We start from the raw sequence: 23,984 nt of genomic DNA, 5'->3' as shown, positions 1-23,984 counted from the left end.
TTTTAAAATGTACATATATACAAAGGTATTTCAAAAACTTCTTGGAAAAGTAGAATTGAAAGATAAATTTCTAGGACTAGATGGCTTCACTGCTATACTCTACCAAACTTTTGAAGGAGAATGAATTTCAATCCTCAACTATTCAAAACAATTGAAGGAGAAGAAATCCCCCAAAACTCTTTCCAGGAGACCAGCATCATCTTAATTCCAAAACCAAAAAATGAGAACTACAGACCAACATCCTTGATGAACATAGGATGCAAAAATTCTCAGCCAAATACTAATTGAATCCAATAAAACATCAGAAGATCACTCACCCAGACCAAGTGGGATTTATAATTCGTATGCAGGGATGATTCAACATAAGCAAATCAATAAATGTAATACAGCATATTAACAAATTGAATAAAAATAATATTATCTCAATAGGTACAGAGAAGCATTTGATAAAATCCTTTCATGACAAAAACCTTTAGCAAATTAGATATAAAAGTTACAATCTTCAACACAATCAAGACAATATATGAACAACCCACAGCTGCTATTCACTATAGCTCTGGAAGTTTTAGCTAGGGCCATTAGGTAAGAAATAGAAAACAAAGAGATACAAATTGGACAGAAGTAAGTCAAATTATCCCTGGTTGCAATGACATGATCTCATAAATAGGGAAACCAAAAGACTCCACTAAGAGACTATTGGAATTCATAAGAGACTTTGGTAAAGCTGCAGGATATAAACCTCCTTAGCCTTTGTATACACAGACAATGCCATGACTGAGAACGAACTTGTAAGATCAGTACCATTCATAAGATCAGTACCATTCATAATAGCTATAAAAAATTTAAATGTGTAGCATAAATTTAACCACGGATGTGTAAGATCTCTACAATAAAAATTATAAAATATTAAACAAACAGAAGATGACAACACAAAAAAGTGGAAAAATCTTCCATGATTTTGGATCGGAAGAATTAATATCACCAAAATGTCCATACTACCCAAAGCAATTTACAGATTCAAGGCAATCCCTATCAAAACACCTTTGAAATTTTTTTCAGACTTAGAAAAATGATGCTAAATTTCATATGGAACATGTTAAATCTGTATATATGACAAATACATGAAACTTATATACCTTAAATAAAATTTTTAAAAATTCATATGGAAATACAAGAAACCCTGAATAGCTAAAGCAATCTTAAACAACAAATACAATGCTGAAGGCAACAAAATACCAGATTTCAAAATATACTACAGGGCAATTATAATCAAAACAGCCTAGTACTGGCATAAAAATAGAAATGAAGACCAATGATATGGAACAGAACCCCAAAACTCAATCCACACAGCTACAACCAATTAATCTTTAGCAAATGACCTAAAATCGATCCCACCAGAATGGACAGTCTCTTCAACAAATGATAATGGGAAAAACTGGATCTCCATGGGCAGAAGTATGAAACACGATCCCTATCTTACACCTTATACAAAAACCAACTCACAATGGATCATTGATCTAAATCTTCAACCTGACAGTATCAAATTACTAGAGGAAAGTGTAGGGGAAACTCTGAAAGATTTTAGCATAGGCAAAGTCATTTTGGAAAAGACCCCAGAAGCACACACAATAAAATTAACAATAGACAAATGGGACTACATCAAGTTAAGAAACTTCTGCACCACAAAGGAAAAACTCAACAAAGTGAAGAGGCAACCAACAGAAATGACAGAAAATATCTGCAAACTATGCAACTGATAAAGGATTAATATCCAGGAAATATAAAGATTAAGAAACTCAACAACAAAGCAAGGAATCCAATTAAATAGGCAAAGGACATGAACATATTTTTTGAAGAATGAAATTCAAATGGCCAACAGACATGAAAAAATGCTCAGGATCATGAACTTTCAGGGAAAAATAAAAGCCACAATGAGGTTTCACCTCCCCCCAGCTAGAATAGCTATCATACAGAAATAAAGAAATAAAAAAAACAGGGGCTGGCACTGTGGCATAATGGGTAAAGCTGCCGCTCCCGCCTGCAGTGCTAGCATCCCATATGAGAACCGGTTTGAATCCTAGCTGCTCTACTTCCGATCCAGCTCTTTGTTGTGCCCTGGGAAAGTAGGAGAAGATGGCCCAAGTCCTTGGGCCCCTGCACCCACATGGAAGACCCAGAAGAAGCTTCTGGCTCCTGGCTCCTGGCTTTTGGTTGGCCTAGCTCTGGCCATTGCAGTCATTTGGGGAGTGAACCAGTGGAAGGAAGACCTTTCTCTCTCTGCCTCTGCCACTCTGTAACTCTGCTTTTCTAATAAATAAATCTTTGTTAAATAAAATAAATGCTGGCAAGGATATGGGCGAAAAATGTACCCTAATCCATTGTTGGTGAGAATGTATAGCAGTACAACTATTATGGAAGACAGTATGGAGACTCCTCAGAAATCTGTAAATAGATCTATTACATGACTCAGCCATTCCACTCCTTGGAATTTACCCAAAGGAATTGAAATCAGCATATGAAAGAATTATCCATACCTCCATGTTTATTGCAGCTTAATTCACAATAAGCAAGATATAGAATCAATCCAGATGTCCACCAACTGGTGACTGGATTAAGAAAATGTGATTATACGCGTGCGCGCGCGCACACACACACACACACACACCCACACACCATGGAGTATTATTCAGGTATAAAAACAAATGAAATCCTGTCTTTTGCAACAAAATGGATACAACTGGAATCCATTATGCTTAGTGAAATAAGCCAGTCCCAAAAAGGACAATTATCATGTTTTTGTGATCTGTAGTAACTAACAGTGTATAAAAATTATATATACTAGCAAAACTGACATTTTGAGATTTGAATATTGTTTACAGCTTTTGTCTAGACTTGAGGAACAGTGGTTTTTGTACTTATATCTTGTTCAAATCTTTAGTGGACGATTAAGCTTGTGATTATAAAATAAACTGAAAGTATATCATTGTAAAGATTAAATGAAAACATTAGAAAGTAAGGAGGAGGGAGAGTAGATGCAAGGGTAGCAAGAGAGGGTAAGTTGGGAAGTATCATTATGCTCTTAAATCTGTATATATGGCCGGCGCCGCGGCTCACTAGGCTAATCCTCCGCCTAGCGGCGCCGGCACACCGGGTTCTAGTCCCGGTCGGGGCACCGGATTCTGTCCCGGTTGCCCCTCTTTCAGGCCAGCTCTCTGCTGTGGCCCGGGAGTGCAGTGGAGGATGGCCCAGGTGCTTGGGCCCTGCACCCCATGGGAGACCAGGAAAAGCACCTGGCTCCTGGCTCCTGCCATCGGATCAGCGCGGTGCGCTGGCCGCAGCGCGCCGGCCGCGGCGGCCATTGGAGGGTGAACCAACGGCAAAAGGAAGACCTTTCTCTCTGTCTCTCTCTCTCACTGTCCACTCTGCCTGTCAAAAAATAAATAAATAAAAAAAATAAATAAATAAAATAAAAAAAAAATCTGTATATATGAATTACATGAAATTTGTTCCCTTTATATAAATAAAATCTTAAGAAATAAAAACAAAAAAACCTGAAATCCCTGCACTGTTTTCTCGTGATACATGTTTTTCTATTAACTTTCTGAAGACCCCTCATTTATAAACTAAAATAAAATAGTCCATACACTGGGATTACAGAATTGAAGAATAAACAGAATAAAGATTATAAAATCACATTGTATAGGTATGATTACAACTTGCATTATACTTTAGTTTTGTATTCCTGATGTAACTGGTAGATCAACCATTGTTAGAAGAAAAGGAAGATAACTGTCTAAGAAAAAAGTAGAAGAGTTATCAAATGAGTAATGAATCTAGAAGAATGTAAGACAGAGAACAAAGGAGTATAGAAGACATAGTGGAAATGGAAGCAAATAGTGAAAGATAGATTTTACCAAACATAGCAATAATCACAGTAAAAACGCACAAAAGATAAAGATTATCAGTTAAAAAAATCAACTCTGTGCTGCTTACAGGAGATACCATATGAAAATTTATAAAAAATGATTCCTAAAATAAAACAAGAATAAGGATTGAATGTGCAGTGGTGGTGAGTTATATAATAAGATAAAAAAATCCATTTTATTTTAAAATATGTTGTTTATAGGGCCAGCATTGTGATGTAGCAGATAAAGTACTAACTGCAATGCCTGCATCCCATATGGGCACCAAGTTCATGTCCCCACTGCTCCATTTCCTATCCAACTCCCTGTTAATGTCCGGGAAAAGCAGAAGATGGCACAAGTGTTTGGAGTCCTGTACCCACGTGGGAGACCCAGATGAAGCTCGTGGCTCCTGGCTTCAGGCTGGCCCAGCCATAGTCATTGTGGCCATTTAGGGAGTCAGCCAGCAGAGAGAAGAATCTCTGTCTCTCCCTCTTAACTCTGACTTTGAAATAAACAAACAAATCTTTAAAAAAACATGTTGTATACCATTTTGCCTATTTATATTAATCAGTTTTAACAAGCATTAATTTTAAAATAAAGTACCACACGTGAAGATATATCATGTTTAAGTATTTCTCCACGTACCTAAAAACACAAAGTAAAGACAGCATGAACTGCGACAGGATGCTTTGGGCAATGGTAATTTGGTTGATTTCCTCCTCCTCCTCAATCCTTTTAAAATTTAATTTAGCTTCCTGTATGAAACATAAGAAATGCCACCTCCAAAGCTATCGTGAGGTCTGATGTCCAGGTCTGCATGTAAAGAGCTTAGAAGTCTCCACTCTGCCCTAACAAGTAAAAAAAAGAAAAAAAACTGACCAGAATGAAAAACCAGGAACCTTTCTTGGATCCATCTGAGACAGAAAGGCCTACACCACTGAAGGAATTTGATTCATCATTAATACCCTTCCAAAACAGAAAACAAAACACCCAGATGGGGTCATTGGTTAATGCAACCAAACATTAAAGGAAGAAAATACACCAGTTCTCTAGAACCACTATCAGGGGACAGAACCAGCAGGAATACTTCCTACATCACTCATGAAGCCATTGTTACCCATTACTAAAACCAGACAAAGACATTATAGGAAAAGTATAGATCAATACCACTCACAAACAGATACTAAAGTCCTCAACAAAATATAAACAAACTGAATCCAACAATATATATGAAGAATTATATATCATGACCAAGTCCCTGAGACTTATTCCTGATACACAAGACTGACTCAATATTTGAAAATCAATTAATGTAATCGATCACAGCAACATATATCGATAGATCAGTATTTCATAAAACTAATAACCATTCTTAATAAAAGCTCTCAGTAAACTTGAATACAGGGGAAATTTCTCAATCTTGAAAAAGAATATTTACAAGAAAACCGTAGAGCTAACATCACACCTAGTGGTGAGAAACGTGAATCCTTCCTACTGAGAGTAGGAACAAGTTAAGGGTGTCTGCCAGGCACTATTCCTTTTCAATATCACACTGAAATTACTAGGTAATTAATTAGAAAAGAAAAGAGCACCCAAACTGAAAAGGAAGTTATGCAAATATGGAAGGGAGAAATAAAACTGTCTTTATCTGCAGATGATATACTTGTCTATGTAGAAAATCCAAAGAAATTTACAATAAGTATCCCAGAAGTAAGGCATTATTATAAGATTACAGGATTCAAAGTTAATATTGAAAACTCATTCACTTTTCTACAACTAATGAAAAAATTGAATCTGAAGTTAAAAAATCTAATATTAGGGCCAGCATGGGGATACAGCAGGTAAAGCTGCCACCTGAGATACTGGCATCCCCTATCAGAATGGCAGTTCAAGTCCCAGGTGCTCCAATTCTAATCCTGCTTCCCAGTAATATGCCCAGTAATATGCAAGGCAGGGAATTGCCAGTGCTTGGGGTCCTGCCACCCATGCAGGAGACCAGGATGGAGTTTCTGGCTTCAGCTGCTTAGACATAGCTATTACAGTCATTTGGGAGAGTGAACCAGCAGATGGAAGACTAACTCCTCTGTCTCAATGCCTCTGTCTCTATCCCTCCCTCTCTTCCTCCCTCTGTGTTTCTCTAACCTTCAAATAAATGATAAAGTTTTCAAATAAATAAATTATAAATATTTTTAAAATATCACCATTTAACATCCCCAATTTAATATATAGTTATGTATAATAAAGTAGGTATAAAATCTATGAGCAAAACTATAAAAGTCTGATAATCCCTTTGACTTAGACCTAACAGTATGATCAACTGTGGTACACAGCAGACTCATAGAAGGGCATATGTCCTAAACAGCACTCTGGCTTCACAATCAGCCCTTAAGGCAGTCGGATATGGCTGAAGAGCCCATGAGAGTATTTTAGGCATGAAAAGCCAAGACACTCTGGCAAAAAAAAAACAAAACAAAACAAAACAAAACAAAAAAAAAAAACAACAACACCACCACCACCTAAATGAAAGATCTCCGCAAGTGAGATCCCAGTAGAAAGAACAGACCATCAAAGAAGGAGGTACCTTTTCTCTGAAGAGAGGAGAGAACTTCCACTTTGACTATGACCTTGTCTAAATAAGATTGAAGTCGGCGAACTCAAAAGGCTTCCATAGCCTTGGCAATTCATGACAAGAGCCTAGGGAGATTACTGACACCATAAACAAGAGTGTCAATTTGTTAAGTCAACAACAGGAGTCACTGTGCACTTACTCCTCATGTAGGATTTCTGTCCTTAATGTGTTGTTCAATGTGAATTAATGCTATAACTAGTACTCAAACAGTATTGTTCACTTTATGTTCTGTGTGGGTGCAAACTGATGAAATCTTTACTTAATATATACTAAATTGATCTTCTGTATATAAAGATAATTGAAAGTGAATCTTGATGTGAATGGAATGGGAGAGAGAGGGAGCATGAGATGGGAAGGTTGCAGATGGGAGGGAAGTTATAAAAAAAAAGTATGATGAAACATATGAAAGAAGAATACTTACAAATGGAGAGCTACTTCATTTTGATTAAAAGACTCAATATTGTCAAGGTGTCAGTTCTTCCAAACTTGATCTATAGATTCAGGCAGTCAAAACCCCAACAAGTTATTTTATGGATATGGATAAATTGGTTCTCAAATCTATATGGAAAGGCAAAGACCCAGAATAGCAACACATTACAAGATTAGAAAAAATTTGAAAGAGTGATAACACCAAAATTCAAGACTTACTATAAAGCTACAATGATCAAGACAATGTGGTATTGGCAAAGAACAAGCAGATCAAAGGAACAGAATAGAATGCCCAGAAATATATGTATATAAATATAGTCAACTGTTCTTTGTAAAAGGAGCAGAGGCAATACAATAGAGAAAATATTATCTTTTCAGCAAATGGTGCTCGAAGAACTGTACATCCATGTGTGAAAAAGAAAAAATAATCCAGATACAGACCTTACACTCTTCACAAAAATTAAGTCAAAATGGATCTCAGACTTAAAATGCAAAATGCAAAACCGTAAAACTCCCAGAAGGTAACATAAGAAAAATCTAGTTGATGCTGGGGATGGTGCTGACATTTTTAAATACAACACCAAAGGCATGATCCATTAAAGAAATAATTTATAAGATATACTTCATTAAAATTAAAAACAGCCTCTATGCAAAAGACACTGTCAAGAGTAGGAGTTAAGATAAAGTTCAGAGTAGGAGAAAATAATTTGCAAGACACATCTGATACAGGACTGCTATTCAAACAGATAAAAATGTCCCTCAAAGCTCAACAATAAGGAAAAAAAAAAGTGGATCAAGGATCTTAACAGATATCTCACCAAAGAAGATAAACAGATGACAAATAAGCACATGAAAACATATCCCACCGTATGGCACCAGGTAAATGCAAATTTAAATAACAAGTAGATATCATGACACACCTACTGGACTGGCGACCATATGGAATGCTGGTAACACCAAATGCTGGTGAGAATGGCGAGCAACAGAAATTCTCTGCTGTTGGAATGCATTTTGCTGTAATGCAAACAGGGATACTCACCAGAAAACAATCCTTATCATGTTATCCAGCATTTATGCTTTTTGATACCTACCCAAAGGAGCTGAAAACTTATTTCCACTCAAAAATCTATACACAGATGTTTATGGCAGCTTTAGTCCTAATTGCCAAAATTTGGAAGAACCAAAATGTTCTTCAATAGCTTAATAGATAAATAAACTGTGGTACATCTAGATAAACAATATAAGCACTAAAAAAGAAATGAGCTATCAATCCACAAAAAGACAGGGAGAAATCTTGCTTGTATATTACTGGGTAAAAGAAGCCAATTCGAAAAGCTTATATACCATATTATTCCAACTATACATTATTAATGTTTGATAATATTTAGTTTCACCATTTTAAATAGTGGCCAGTATATTCAAGATCATTAACCTAGTGAACCTGAGCAGAGGGCCCCCAAGGAGACTAAGAAGCTAATCTTTGGTATACTGGGCTTCACAAGTATGCCCACCACCTACAGTAGTAAACCCTAAAGGCACTTCACTCTACTGTCTTGGGACTAAAGCATTCAAAAAATGGAATCTGCAATGCAAAACCTATAAAATAGCAAAAATCATTCATGCATAATTATGTTTTGTGTTTTTGTGTAATTACTGGTTGGTTCACATTATTCTGTTTAAACACCTTGCCTTTCGGACATGCTTTCATAACTGTGCTCATTTATTTTATGCAAATCAACACTCAGAATGGCCTTTAGATATATGTGTACAGGTGACTAGCTAAATGGCAAAAATAAAGGAAAAATATTATGGAACTGTTTGCAGTTTAAAACCTCACATTTGCATCACTTCAAAATGATTTCTTATGTATTATCTCATTCCCAGCCCAGTGACAAGCCCATGAAGTAAATTAATAATCACCATAAGTCAGAGTATGCATTTAGGAATACTTTAGGCACTTTCCCTTTACAAATTTATGTATGAATGCACATGATGTTTATATAAGTCATATATCATAGGTGATTATCCAAAACATCACTTGAATCTGCCCCATTCTCTGCATTCCCACAGTGGCCACCCTCATTTCGACCTTGCTTTATCTGAGTGTGTTCTCCAAAACTTCATGCATGGAAAACTTAATTCTTCAATGTGTCACTGTAGGGAGTTAGGCCATCATGAGAGGTGTTTGCTCATGAAGGTGGAACCCTTGTACACAAGCTGATGTCTTCCTAAAGGCACCGAGTTAATTTTCACAGAACTGAACTCATTACCTAAGAATGGGTTGTCAGGAACGGAGGCTGCTCCTTGTGCTTTGCTTGATTTGCATGTGTCTGCTGGCCCTTCCATTCTCTGCCTCATGCTGAGGCAGCACAAGGCCCTCACCAGAAGCTAAGCAGATGCTGGCACCACGTTCTTGGACTTCCCAGCCTCCAGAAGCATAAGCCTTACCAATTACCCATTGCAAGGCACTCTGTTACAGCACTGCAAAACGGACCAAGAAGGACCTCATTGCTTACCTAATCTCTCTCTCCACACTGACAGTTCTCAACATCCTCTGACTAATCACAGATCCAGTAACTGTTCTCCCCTGCTTAAAAAATTCCACCATTCCATCCCACTCTCTAGTCAGTCACCAAGAGGCCTGATGAATAACTGGAACACACCACAGTGGGCAAAACTATTCCTTTGAAGTTTTGCATCTTTAAAATGTATGTGCATTTATTTCTCATTCTAATCTATAATTTATGCTTGTTAGATTTAATATCAATATCATGGTTTGGATTGTTTCCATTTCTAGGAAAATATGCAATGGCAAGCTGGCCTTGCAGCTCCACAAAACCCCTGGCACACTGCCTCCTCATATCCTCAGAGGCACCCAGACAAGGGCCCCAGGCAAAATGGGAACTCTGCATTTACCCTCCAGATACCTCACACACAACACCACCCCCAACCCCGTTCCCAGGCTCAGCTAGCATCTCCTGCCAAAGGAACATCATAACCTCCATCTTACAAGGTATATTTATGGAAACACATAATTCTTACACAGAGGGTTGAAAAAATATTTGCAGTTTTGTCAATACTATATCTTTCTTTTAGAGATTCTAACACAAGCACATTAGGTTTTCTCCGAAGTCTAACAAGAAAGCCCGCAGCAAAGATGAACCAACCAGAAGCCAGTGTCCTGCAGAATCTACCTTGTTGAAGGCAGCCTGTCTTCCACCACACTTTCAGTCTCTCCTCACCCTGTTCCTACTTCCTGCAACTGGCAAACTCCTACTCACTCTTAGAAATCCATTCACCCTCCCTTTAAACCATTCCCAGCTACCCAAGCTGGAAATTATAGCCCTTTGTATAGACTTGTGTTAAATTTCACCACATGTGGTAAGCTTGGATTTACCCGTTAGTCTCCCTAGCCAGACCATGAGATCTCTGGAAGTAGAAATCACCCTTTACTCGCCAGAGAATTATGAGGACCTAGCAAAGTCCACAACAGGAATTCAATAAGTACATGCAGAACAAGTTTATAAAAAGCAAATGCCCCTTCACAAAAACCAAACAGGCACCACCAACAACCATCTCTCTGTCACTCCAGCCAGAAAACCTCTGCTAACAAAAAGGGGAACAATAATATCTAGCTAGGGGAAAACAGAAAATTATGGTCTCTGGAAAACCCATTTGGAATGGGCAAAGGACTCCTAGAATTGAATTTATAAACAGAGTCTGTACCAGCCAGGATTTTGTCATGAGACCCACAGTGTCTCTGTCCAGGGTGCTGGGATTTCAGCTGGAAACACTGGGCTCTGTTTCACAAACAGGCAGAGCCAAGCCAGCCTGGAATAGAAATGTAGGCATATTTTTTTCTGATACAGAGACTTCCTTTTCACCCAGGATCTCAGGACAGCTGCATTCAATCAGCTATAGTTCAGTTTAAACAAACTAAACTGACTTTCTCTGCCAAAAAGTTATAGAGGCTGAAGGAGGCAGAAGATGCAGGGCCAAGGACTGGAGAGTCATGGGTGGGTTTTCCTTGCAGCTCTGCCCATAATCCCTCAGTGACTGTGGACAGTGACCCCACCTTTCTAGGCATGGATTTCCTGACCTCCGAGTCAAGTGACTCCTAAATTAAGATACAGCAAACCCGTAGTGAACCACCAGAGTGTGTCAAGCACTTTCTCGTATTTAATCCTCTCCAAGCCCTTTGAAGTGGGTATTATTCTCATTTTACACATGAGAAGACAGGGCTTTGTAAGTTAAGTAATTTGCTCAAGGCCTCTCCAGAAATATATGGTGTTGCCAGGCTGGGAAGTTCAATGTGTTCACAATTGGATCCACAGTTAAAGTGAGACCAAGAATTTCTCCCCAATCCCATCCTCCCTCAAACTCTGGTGGTTTTATTATTATCATTGTTATTATTGTTATTTTACTCTTCACATCACGTAACCTAAAATGACACCAGACCTTCTCCTAGAGACCCATGTTTTCTCATGTTTAGCTGATCTTTAAAGAGCCTTTTCACAAGACAGTGGTGCCCAGCTTTTCCAAGAATGCTGTCTTCTTCCAGACAGGCCCCCATTGCCACACAAGGCCTGTTGCACTTGCTCTCTCTGACTTCTCAGCTGAGTGGCCATTGCGCCACCATGCCCCACCCAACCAGCACAAGGACCACTCCAATAGAGCCAGCACAAACAGCAAAAAAAACCTGGCTGGAGCCATCCCTGGGAAAGCGGGGTTACCTTTCTCAGCCCATCATGTGCCAACTGTGGAATATGTTAGCTCAAGCTGCCTGGTCCTTTCTTGGGTGGTTTTTGTGGGAAGAGGACAATAGTCCTTTGTCTGGTTTTAGTGTCTCAGAGTTTAACCCCCAATCTTTAACTCATCACAAGGGCTGATGATGTGCCACAGGACATCACCACTGATGATGTTTTACCAACAAGAAAAAGATAAAGGCTCAAGATGCTTAAAAAACCTGCCTAAGAGGAACCACCCAGAAGCCGCAAAGCCAGAACCCACCAAGGATCCCAAGTACAAGCCCAGAGCTCCTGGAATAAGGACTCTATGAGCCCCCACCCAAATGCCCTACAGCCTCAGGCATCACCCACACAATGCATTCCCTGCCTTGATTCACTCTGCTGCAGCTGCTTTTTCTTCCCCAACTCAAAAATTCCCATCTTTTCTCCTTTCCCATGCCCGTAGACAGCACCCTTTGCTCCGCTGATAACCCATGCACCAGGCAGCTATCTTTCCGTAATAGCTCTTCCCTCCTAACTTTTCCACATCATCAGACACAGTCGCTATTTTCCAGCATGATTGTGTCTGTAGAAGTGGCGTGTTCAACACAGGTGTCCTGGGAGAAAGGAAGCCGCTCATCCCAGCAATGTTAACTGGCTTCAGTGACAGAACATGCATCGGTAAACCTTTGTAGGATGAGGAAATACTAGTTTGCCTGAACCTCTCTGGTGACACTTAGCTCTTCAGACATGGAGTTGTGGCTGTCTCGCACCTCTTTCCTACCATGTTCTTCCCTCCCCATGAACACCATCTCTGGCCCCACCCTACTCCAGCCCACGCTGCTCCAGAACCGAAGCCAGTGCCTTGTGCAGACCAGAATCCAAGCCCATTTGTAGTGATTAAACACTTCTGCACTATGTGAAGGATACACCGGTGATAACGGAACATCCAAGGCGGTCTGGAGGAACAGCACCCAAGTTTGCGCCGATGTGCCAACTAAAGGGCACACCGCTAAAGCAGTCGGACAAGAAGCCCCTGGGGCTGGAGGCTGGGGGCAGCTGCCAGACGGAGAGAGGCGTCCATCCCCAGTGTGGGACATGCAGTCCTTAGCGCAAGGACTGCCCACACCTGTCCTCATCAAGGAAAGCGGAAAATGCCCACTATGGGGGGAGGGAGCGGCTCTTAAACGCCCCCAGCTGGCCCTGCGCCCGGAGAGATTCGCGGTCCACAAAGCCCCGGGCCAGGCCCTACCCAAAGCTGCCACACAGCCTGTGCAGCAGCACGGTCTAGAGTGGCTAAATTGACGCTCAATGCCGGACTGCATGCCGGCGCTTACACCACGGGAGACACTGGGATGTCTGCTCCCCGTGTTCGCCACCGACTCCCGGCTCGGGATACTTCAGCCCCGAGTTTCCTAGAAGAGTAAAGGCGAGTCCCAGGACCCACGCGGCGATGGGAAGAGCTTCCCCGGGTCCCTCCTGGACAGGGGGAAACCGCGCCGGCAGCACAGGCCGGCCGGGGCCAGCTAGGGAGCCCGGTCCCCCGCCCGCCCGGGCGCCCGACGCGTTCGCACACCCAGGAGTCCGGGGCTGGGGCGGGACTCACCACGTCCATGATCTGCAAGAGACTCAGGGAGAAGTAGACGGTGAGCGGCTGCGAGTCGTTGGCCACGGGCCTCTCCAGGGGGTTGTAGTTCTTGACCAGCTCCTTGTACAGCTTCCTCTGGAACTCGCCTTGCAGGGACACTTAAGGAGAGGGGAGCCGGGCAGGTTGCTCAAGAAAGGCCAGCGGGGGTGCGCCCCACGCCCCGCAGCCCAGGTACCCTGCCGCCCAGCCCGTGCAGCCCAGATCAGCAGCCCGGGCGGCGCCCCCGCTGCCCCGCGCCGGCCGGGAAACCCCCGCCCCCAGCCCGAGCGCGGGGCGCACAGAGCCGCCCTGGATGCTCCCGGGACCCCGCGGAGGTGTAGAGGGTGGCAGGGAGACGCCGGTGGCTTTACCGTGCAAGAGCGACGCGGCCAGCGCCAACCAGACGCCCGCTCTCGAGCCGCGCATGTTGGGAGCCGGAGCCGCCGCGGGCCGGCGCGCCGCGCGTCTCGGCTGTCGGCCCGGGCCTGCGCCTGCGGCCGCGAAGCCGCCTCCTGCCCGGCTCGCGCGCCTTTAAAGCGCCGCGCGCGCCCCCGCCTGGCCCGCCCCCGCGCGCCGCGCCGCGTGACGGGCCCCGCCCCCGGCCCCTGGCGGCCGCCGCGGGAACTGCAACCCGCGGGAGTGCCTGCGAGACGCGGCCGCGCGGCGGTCGCTCCCGGCGTTCGCGCGCCGCTCGGCTGGGTGGCCGGGCGGAGCCGAGCCGGGTGCTGTCCGCTGGCCGGCGCTGGGCCTGTCTGTCCCTCCCGCGCTTTGTCTCCGCTCCGCTCCCTCAGCCTGTCAGCCGGGAGCCGCTCCAGACTCTCCACGACGCGGGCGGCCGGGGACCAGGCTTAGGAAGCGTCTCCGGGGAGAGCGGACGGGCCTGACAGGAAGCTCCCTCGCCCCGTCCCGCCGCAGCCGGAGTTCTCTCAGCCCCGGGGCTCGGTTCTGGACGCGCCGCCAGCCTTCGAGAGACGCCGCGAGTGCGTGGGATGGGGCTCCCGGCGGATTCCCCGGCTTCACTCCCATTCGCTTTCCAAGAGATTCACAAAGGAGGAAAGTTAACTCCCAACCGGGCCCCTCGCTGGAAGAGCGGCCCGAACCTGCTGTTCCGGGCCCTTTTGAGCCCCGGGGAGAGCTAATGGGGGAGCCTCAGCTCCGCGAGACCCCAAGTAAGAGGGGTCCGGAGGAGGGGGTCGTTCCCCGGTGTTTGCGAGGAAGCCCTGAGGAGAGGTCGGTCCCCGGTCCCGGAAGCAGGTCGCGGGAAGCCGAGGCGCAGGGTTCCCTGCGTCCGGTTGGCGGCGCTGTCGCCCGCCTTCTGCGGCCCCCACAGCGACTGGACTGCCCCAGTTCAATTCCTGGGCCCGGACCCAGGCCGCGGGGCTCACAAGTCGCTGAAGTGCCTGAGCCTTGGGATTCTTGGAATAAATAGACCAAGAACTAAGGAAAGGCTCACGAAAAGGGGACCGAGCTTGAATGCACCCCAGGAGCAAGAACGGGAGACTGAGCACAATTATTTGATACGTAAAAACAAGGAAACGTGATGTCACTTCGGTGGAGTGTCTTTAAGCAAATTGAAGCCTGTTAAGTGATACAGGTATAAGCAAATAATCTGCGTAGACGTTAATAACTACAGTAAGCCTAGGTGTAGGAGGATCGACTCTGTGGAGAAGGGACAACTGATCTGAGTTCGTGTGGAAGAACAGGTGTTCTGCCAAGAAGTGGACAGCTGGGCAGGGAGCCCCGGGGAGCAGATGGGCATGCTGTTAACGTCTGGCTCCTTATTCCTCACCTTGGCTCCCAGTCTGGACACCACACAGAGGGTAAGGGGGTGAGTACCAGGTATCAGCAGCAAGCAAAATAAAGGAAGTCAGACAAAGAAACTAAACCCCAAGAATAGAATATTCCAAGTGCACAGGTATCCAATGCAATAATCTCAATGACCCAGACCAAACAGCAGTCGCCCTCCTGCTCACACTTCCTGCGTAGCCAGTGGCCCACAGAAGTATGGTCTTTGAGATCCCATTCCTGAAGGCACAATGCTTCCTTACCATTGTGGCTCCCCATAATGTCAGAAACACAGAAATAAACCATTCCCAGGTGGAGCAAATGTCAATAAATATGCATTTATGCTTTGTACTCTGCCAGGCACCCGATTTCCTGGCTTAGTTTACAATGTAGAACGGATGTGCTTGTTGGTTTTTCTTATTGTAAAATGGGGTAGGAAATCTCGGAGTAGAGTTGTCTGAGCTGTGCAGGCTCCACTCTCATTGGCATTCCCAACATAAAGAAATAGTACCTAAGACTTAGGGTTAATACACATCTGAGCTTATAAAGACAAGGGATAAAGACAGGGAATGGGAAACATATCTGTGTAGTCACCCACAAACTGATACTGCAACCATAACCCAGGTAGACCAAGTGTATGGATGCCAAGGTTAAGAGTCTGAACTTGCCTCACAGTCTGGTAAAGCAACCAGCCTTTAGCCTTGAACCTGTGAGAGATGAGGTTCTGGAAGGGAGATATCCACATAAATCCAGAACCTGGAAAAAAAAAATCCCTCCTTCCATAAAAAGAGGGCCAGAAAACTTCATCCACTACCTAGGGAAATTGGAGGAAGCATGTTTTCTGTTTGGACCCTGGATGAGGGGCATTGGGAAGAAGGTAAGTTGTATACTTAAAAATCCAAAAGTGCATTAGGCTTAGGTGTACAGTCAAATGTGAACCACCCATGTGATTTGGAATTCTTGTGGAGAAGGATTTCCATAACTTCACACATGGGACTCAAAAGAAAAATCACACAATGTGCATGAAAGTGAGTTCACAATAAAATGTGTAGCATTCCAAAAAATAGACTTTCCATCATACAAGGCAATAATTAACAGTAAGGAGAAGTCCACCAACAGAATAAACAGGAAAATCCATGCCCTACAATTTGAGGTGATTGAGCAATCTGAAAAAAAAAACTATAAAAGTGGTGTGTATAAATGTTAACGTTATTTCTCAAAGTGGGGTAATGTTAATTAACCCACAATTGCTCTTAACACTGTACAAGTTTATTTCTATCAACCATAATCCACAAGTTCAAGTGATTTCCCCCTCTTTCCAAGTCTTTCAGGGACACAGAATTTTTTCATCAATGAATATGCCTCATGTTTGAGGAATAAATTCTGAGAACTTTTCAATATTGATGAAAAACATCAAAGCACAGATTCTCTTGATCATGGATTTGATTGCCACTGGATTTAATTTGTTGGTAGATTTCAGAGGAATTTTCCATCTACATCCACAAGGAATATTGCTCTATAATTGTCTTCTACTGTACATTATTGTCCAGTTTTGACAGCACAATTCCTTTGCCCTCACAAAATAAATTGGGACATGATCCCTCCTCCTCTATTTTCTAAAATTGTTTCTGCTAGATATTATTTCTTCCTAAATGTTTGATAAGACCTACTAGTAAAGCTATGTGCCTGGAGTTTTCTTTATGGGCAGTTTGTTTTGTTTTGCTTCTACCATAAATCATATTTTAATCACTGTACTACAATTATGAGTTTCTGTTTCTTCTTGGGAAAGTTTTTGCTACGTTGTGTTTTTAAAGAAGTTTCTCTATTTAAGTTGTTGGTTTTATTAGCATATTTATTATATTCCTTTATTATCCCATATATTCCCATAGGCCATGTAATGATACTTCCTCTTCATTCCTACTTTCAGTACTTTATGCTTTCTTCTTGTTGTTTACATGTACCAGATATTATCAACATTATTAACCTTTCCAGAAAACAACTTTTGCTTTATTAATTTTCACAACTGTATTTTTATTTTTAGTTGACTTCTACTCAAGTTCATTATTACCTTCTACTTATTTTGGGTGTTTAATTTGCCCAATCTGTTACAAAGTTCTGAGTGTATAAGCTGAGATCATTGATTTTAGCCTTTCTTTCAAATGTGGGCATTCAAAGATGTAAGTTTTTATCTTAGTAATGCCTTAAGTTCTTGTCTAGTGATCTTACTTATTTTTTAGTTTACTTATTTGAGGAACAAGGAAAGAGACAGGTAGATGGAGAGCTTCTCTCTATAGATTCACTCCCCCAGATGCCTGTAATAGCTGGGATTGGGCTGTGGCTGAATATCCCATGTGCACTTGAAAATAATGTGTATTCTGAAGTTCTTGAGTGTGGTACACTAAAAATGTCAATTAGACAATAAAGTTAAGATTGTTCATATACTTTATTGTTGAGGTGGATTCATTCTGAGAGGAGAGCCTGGTGGGGGCAAGAGGTGAGGAGTCACTACACAGACCCCGAGAGTCAGGTGAAAGCAGGCCAGAGGAAAGTAGCTTGCAGACTTGTTTATTTCAGTTGGTACAGCAGCTTAAATAGCCAAGGCAGCCAAACCGGTCAAGGGGCGGTCTATGCCCTAATCAATCACAGCCTGTTGCCAGGCAGGCTCCTTTGCCAGGTGGGTTCTGAAGCCATTCCTGAGTAACTGACGCTCACTTGCCAGCAGCCATCTTGGCACGGCCTTATTCCACCACACTCTATAAACATTTTTTTATTTTAAAAGAAAGACTATCTTTGATGATTATTTAATTCTCCCTTTATTTTTTTTCAAGATTGATTTATTTACTTGAAAGTCAGGGTTACAAAGAGAGAGAGAAGGAGAGGCAGAGAAAGAGAGAGGTCTTCCATCCTCTGGTTCACTCCCTAGTGGGCTGTAAAGTTGGCTGCAACAGCCAGAGCTCCTCCGATCTGAAGCCAGGATCCAGGAGCTTCTTTCAGGTCTCCCATGTGAGTTCAGGAGCCCAAGGACTTGGGCCATCTTCTACTGCTTTCCCAGGCCCTAGCAGAGAGCTGGATTGGAAGTGAAGCAGCTGGGACTCAAATCGGTGCCTATATGGGATGCCGGCACTGCAAGCGGTGGCTTTACCTGCTATGCCACAGCTCTGGCCCCATCCCTTTATTTTAATTCTCCCTTGTGCCAGTTTTGTTTCCTGTGTTTTGAATCTGTTAGGACATGCATACGTATTAATGATTGTTATGCTGATTATTTTGTGCTGTTAGCATCATGAGATATATATATATTTTTGACAGGCAGTGTTAGTGAGAGACAGAAAGAAAATCTTCCTTCCATTCGTTCACCCCCAAATGGCCGCTATGGCCAGCGCGCTGCACCGATCCAAAGCCAGGAGCCAGGTGCTTCTCCTGGTCTCCCATGGGGTGCAGGGCCCAAGCACTTGGGCCATCCTCCACTGCCTTCCTGGGCCACAGCAGAGAGCTGGACTGGAAGAGGAGCAACCGGGACAGAATCCGGCGCCCCAACCAGGACTAGAACCCAGGGTGCCGGCGCTGCAGGCGGAGGATTAGCCAATTGAGCTGCGGCGCCGGCGAGATATTTTTCTTGAACCTGTGTTGTAGTCTCCTTTTATATTTAAAGAGCCACATTAGCCTTCTCACCTCTATGGTTTACATGGAACATCTTTTTTTAAACAAATTTGTACTTGCAAATTTTAGCTTTGTATTTGGAATATATCTTGGAGACAGCATAAAATTGCATATTACTTTCTTCTAGGCTAAATACTGCAGCTATTATTTAGAGCATTTAGCCCATTTATATTCCATGTAATTATTGATTTAATTAGGTTATCATTTTGATACACATTGTGTAAATTACTCCATTCATATTTGTGTGCTTCTAGTGCTATTTCCCTGCCTTTTTATTATTGTTAATCAAAATTTTATATATTTCATTTTATTTTCTCCTTTACCTTCTTAATGATACCATTTACTTCTAGTAAGTGGTTGCTCTGGGATTACAATATGCATCATTAAACAATGCCTATTTACTGTGATTACTATGGTACTACTTCCTGTAAAATGTAGAAACCCTATAACAATAAAATTCCATTTACTTTTCCCTTTCATTGTGTAATTATCATCATGTCTTTTACAACTGTATGGCTAATACTCTCCAAAATACGTCATTACTTTTTATTTAAACAGTATGTTGGATATTTTAAAACTAAGATAAGAAAATGAGAATGTATTTTATATTTATTAATATTAAATGTTTATGTAATATAATTTCCTTTGGTGTTTCTTGTAGCCCAAGTGTGCTGGCTACAAATGTTCTTGGCTGTTACTTACCTTTATTTCATCCACATTTTAAAGAATATTTTTGCTAGATATAGAATTATAGATTGACAGGATTTTTTTAAAGCATTTTAAATATGCCACCCTATTGTGTTGTCTCTGATAAGACATCAGCTATCATTTTTTCATGCCAACACCTCCCAAACACCACAATGTAATCTGCCCATTTTCTCCTAGTTGCTTTTTAAATTTTTTTCCAAGCTTTGTTTTCACATGTGTAACTCCGGGGTATGTGGGTGCAATTCATTTTGTTTCTTCTTACTTGGAACTAGGTGAGTTAATTGGAACTGCAAGTTTGTATTTTTCACTAAATCTGGAAAATTTTTTTAGTTATTTTTTATGTAATTTTTTTCCTGCAACATTCTCTCTCCTCAATTTCTGGAACCCTGTATGTCTTAGATTGCCTGACACTGTTCCACATGTCACTGAGAACCTACTCAGCTTTTTCACAATCTTTTTTTCTTTTGTGTTCCTCAGGCTGGGCCATTTCTATTCATCTATCCTTGAATTTCATATCCTCTCCTCTGAAAGCTTCCTCTGTTGTTAGACTCATCCCATGAACTTTTCACTTCAAAAATTATATTTTTATATTTTAGATTTTCTATCTGTTTCTTTTTGAAAGTCTCAATTTAACTCCTGAATATACCAATATAATCATTCCTTATTACTGTATTTTTATTTAAGTGAAAATCAAAGAGATCATTTAATATGTTTGCATGTTAAGTCCAATATCTGGGTCATTTTGGAATCTGTTTCTATAGACTTTATTTTTCCTCTGAATTATGATCCTTTCATCTTCCTACTTTTTCTTGTTCTTGCATACTTTTTATTGTATATTTGAAATTTTGACATTGTAAATGGTATACTGTAGGAAAGCAGTAGAAGATGGCCCAAGTCCTCGGGCCCCTGTACCTGTGTGGTTGACCTGGAAGAAATTCCAGGCTCTGGCTTGGGATCGGCTCACCTCCAGCCATTGCTGCTATTTGGGGAGTGAACTAGTGGATGGAAGACCTCTTTCTCTCCCTCTCCCTCTGCCTCTGTAATGCTGCCTTTCAAATAAATTAATTAATTAATAAATAATTCTTTTCAAAAAAAAAGCATATTATGTTCTGGCATGAAGTTATTAATAGGGTATTATTCTGGTCCTGTTAGCTTGGTTTTATTCTTTACCAAGGTCTAGTATTTCAGTTAGAAGCTTAGCTCAGAGCCTAGCCATTACTGCAGGGTATGATCCTCAGTGCTAAGCCTTTGATTTTCTGGGGTCTCAGGTGATGGCCAAGGTGCTCAGCAAGATCTCTCCATTCTGGCTGGTCCAACATCACTCAGCACACACAGTGTCTGACATCTCTGGGTTTTCTCCTTACAAGAGTCCATCTCTCAGGCTTTGTGAAGCTTCTCCTGCCCAATCCCAGTTCTTGGCCAAAGATCTATGATTCACTCACTCCATAATTTCCGGACCATCACCCTCTGCGTTGCCCCTCCTTCTAGAGTATGCTGACAGTTAAGTTCCAGCAACATTCTGCAACCTAGAAATACTTCTCTGCCTCCTCCATTTAGCAATACTCATTTAGCAATACTCAATTCTTGAGTCCTATCATTCCATGCTAGCTTCTCCCGAATTCCCCCAGACAGAAAGTGAAGGAGAATACAGGGCTCATTGTTTTTTCATTCTAGGATCATGGTCCTGTAATCCCTGTTGCCAAAAAATTGTTTTTCTAAGTTTTCTGGCATATTTTATCCAGTTTTATAGTTGCTTACAGTGGTAGTTACTTTTCATGGCATGAAATAGTATAGCTTCCTTACTCATAACATTTAAAAATAAAAATTTTATATTCCATACGTCACAATTAGACTTTCTGCTTACCCACCTCCAACACAATAGAAGCAGTTCACGGCATTTTAGCTGTAAGCTAAAATATGCACCCTTTGAATATTGTAAGCTATTATTATTGAAAGTTTTTTTTGGTCCTGTCTTTTTACCCCTGACTTTAAACCTCACTATTATTGCTTAGATATTATTGGTTTTGTTTTAATCAGTAAGTGCTAGTTTATATTTCCCCCATGTTTCTTTTCTCTTGTGATACATCATTCTTCTTTACATTTTGGGCTCTCCTCTTGAATTGTTTCTATTTTTGCAGAAATACCTCCCTGTGCTGGTCCCACACTCAGGATCTGATGATTTTAAAATCATTCCAGCTTTAAAAAAAAAAAAAAAGACTTATTGGGGCTGGCACTGTGGCATAGTGGGTAAAGCCACTGCCTGAAGTGCCGGCATCCCATATAGGCACTGGTTCCTGTCCCAGCTGCTCCACTTCTGATCTAGCTCTCTGCTATGGCCTAGGAAAGCAGTAGAGGATGGCTCAAGTCGTTGGGTCCCTGCACCTGTGTGGGAGACCTGAAAGCTCCTGGCTCCTGGCTTCAGATCGGCTCAACTCCAGCAATTGTGGCCAACTGTGGAGAAAAGCAGCAAATGGAAGCCCTCTCCTCTGCCTCTCTGTCACTCTGCCTTTCAAATACTTGGGCCATCTTCCAGTGCTCTCCCAGTCACGCTAGCAGTGAGCTGGAGCAGAAGAGCCCCAGACAGGACTTGAACTGGTGCTCCAATATAGGATGCTGGGTGTCACAGGCAGTGGCTTAACCCACTGTGTCACAATGCAGGCCCCAATAACTTGATCTTATTGTGATTTTAATTTGAATTCTTTGGTGACGAAGGAAGTAGAACATTTTTTTCATATTTTTACTGATATATTGGGTATACTCCTTTGAATAGGTCATTTTTCAAGTTCTTGTGTCTACCTTTCTATAGGATTGTCTAGCTTTTTTTACTTGTAGGAAGTCATTCTTTTTCAGAATGTAAGTCATTTGTCAAACATATTACAAGTAGTTTTCAAATTCTTTTTCCTCATTTTCACTTTTTAAATGGTATCTTTTGAGGAACAGATTCCTTAGTCTTAGTTCATACCAAATTACCAACATCCCCAGTTATGGTTTGAATTTCTTTTTTGTCCTGTGCTTATTGCCTACACAAGGTAATGAAGACATAACCTATGTTTTCTTCTGAAAAAGCATCCTGACCACCTTTCATAGTGAGATTTTTTGTATATGCTGTGAAGTGAGGTGAGAATAGAGATTCATTATTTTATAGGGTTATTCAATTGACCCAATACCATTTAATGAAAAGATGATCATTTCTCACTGCTTGTTGCATCACTTTTGTGCCTCAGAAGACACATAGCTGTGAGTCTGGCATGTTTGTTTAACTGTGCCAACCTCATACTTTCTTAACTACAATAGAAATATCTTATACCTGGTAATGGAAGTTTCCACTTTTTTTTCTGTTTCTTCAAGATTGCCTTGAATGTTGTTGACCCTTTTCATTTTAATGTAATTATTACAAAATTCATTTAATTTTTATTGGGACTCTACTGAAATGTTAGACCAATTTGAGGAGGACTGCAGTTTTATCGAACTAAGTTTGTACTTTGTAAACATAGCTCTTCTATTTATTGTCTGTAATTTCTCTCAATAGTATTTTATGGTTTTCAGTGTAGATATTTTGGGAAACTATTGTAAGAATTATTCATAGACGTTGGATGTCTTCTGATCCTACTGAAATGATATTTTTAATTCCATTTTCATATATATATAAAATAAAATATATTTTATATTGGCTATTGCTCTATATTCAATGAAGTTCTAGACCTCATATTAATTCTACTAATTTTTCTATTTATTTTCCCAGTTCTTATGCATGTTCTATTTCCTTTTCTTCTTAGCTAAACAGAAGCAGCTGCATCCCTTCCCTCTCTGTCTCTGCCATCACGTGTTGTTCTCCTGTGTCTGCATACAAATTCCTCTCTTTTTATTATTACACCACTCATATTGGATTGGAACCACCTTAACATCTTCATCTGATCATGATTTCTTTTGCAGAGACTTTATTTCCAAATAATATCACATTCACAGATACCAGGTGTAAGGACTTTAACATATCCTACTGGGAGACATAACTCAGCAACAGCAATCACTAAGATGTTAGTGGTAGCTTTTTGTTGTCCTATTTTATACTTTTACTTTTATTTTTTAAAAGAAACAATAAACTTGCTAACGAGAAACCTATTTTTCTCAAATTTTTATTTATTTACTTATTTTTATTTGAAAACCAGATAGATACAGACAAATGGAGAAAGACCTTCCATCCACTGGTTCACTGTCCACAACAGCCAGGACTGGACCAGGCTGAATCCAGGAGCCCAGAACTCCAAATGGATCCTCCACATGTGCGGCAAGGACCCAAGTACTTCAGCCATCACCTGCTACCTCTTAGGATGCTCATTAGCAGGAAGCTGGAATTGGGAGCAGAGCCTACACTCCAACCAGGCATTCTGATATGGCATACAGATACCCCAAACAGTGTCTTAACCACTGTAGCAAATCCAAATGCCCATTCCTACTTAGTATTTTAGATAATCCTTTTCACAAGAAGTATATTTGCTTTCATTTCTTCTCAGATACAA

The 23,984-nt window shown here is 41.6% G+C and overlaps 1 protein-coding gene across 1 annotated transcript in view; it reads right to left on the bottom strand.

The window, feature by feature from the left end:
* The window catches only part of CHRNA7 (cholinergic receptor nicotinic alpha 7 subunit), a 132,380-nt gene extending 118,541 nt beyond the window's left edge, over nt 1–13,839 (bottom strand). The window contains exons 1-2 of the mRNA XM_002718287.5: nt 13,689–13,839; nt 13,297–13,436 (exon numbers count right to left, since the gene is read on the bottom strand). Coding sequence (XP_002718333.1) covers nt 13,297–13,436; nt 13,689–13,743 — 195 coding nt within the window. The 5' untranslated portion in view covers nt 13,744–13,839. The remainder of the gene's footprint in view (nt 1–13,296; nt 13,437–13,688) is intronic.
* Between the last annotated feature and the right edge of the window lie 10,145 nt (nt 13,840–23,984).

This window comes from Oryctolagus cuniculus, chromosome 12, assembly GCF_964237555.1.
Source record: "Oryctolagus cuniculus chromosome 12, mOryCun1.1, whole genome shotgun sequence".
In the NCBI taxonomy this organism is placed as follows: domain Eukaryota; kingdom Metazoa; phylum Chordata; class Mammalia; order Lagomorpha; family Leporidae; genus Oryctolagus; species Oryctolagus cuniculus.
The sequence above is the reverse complement of the archived record's forward strand: the minus strand, read 5'-3'. Positions and strand labels throughout refer to the sequence as shown.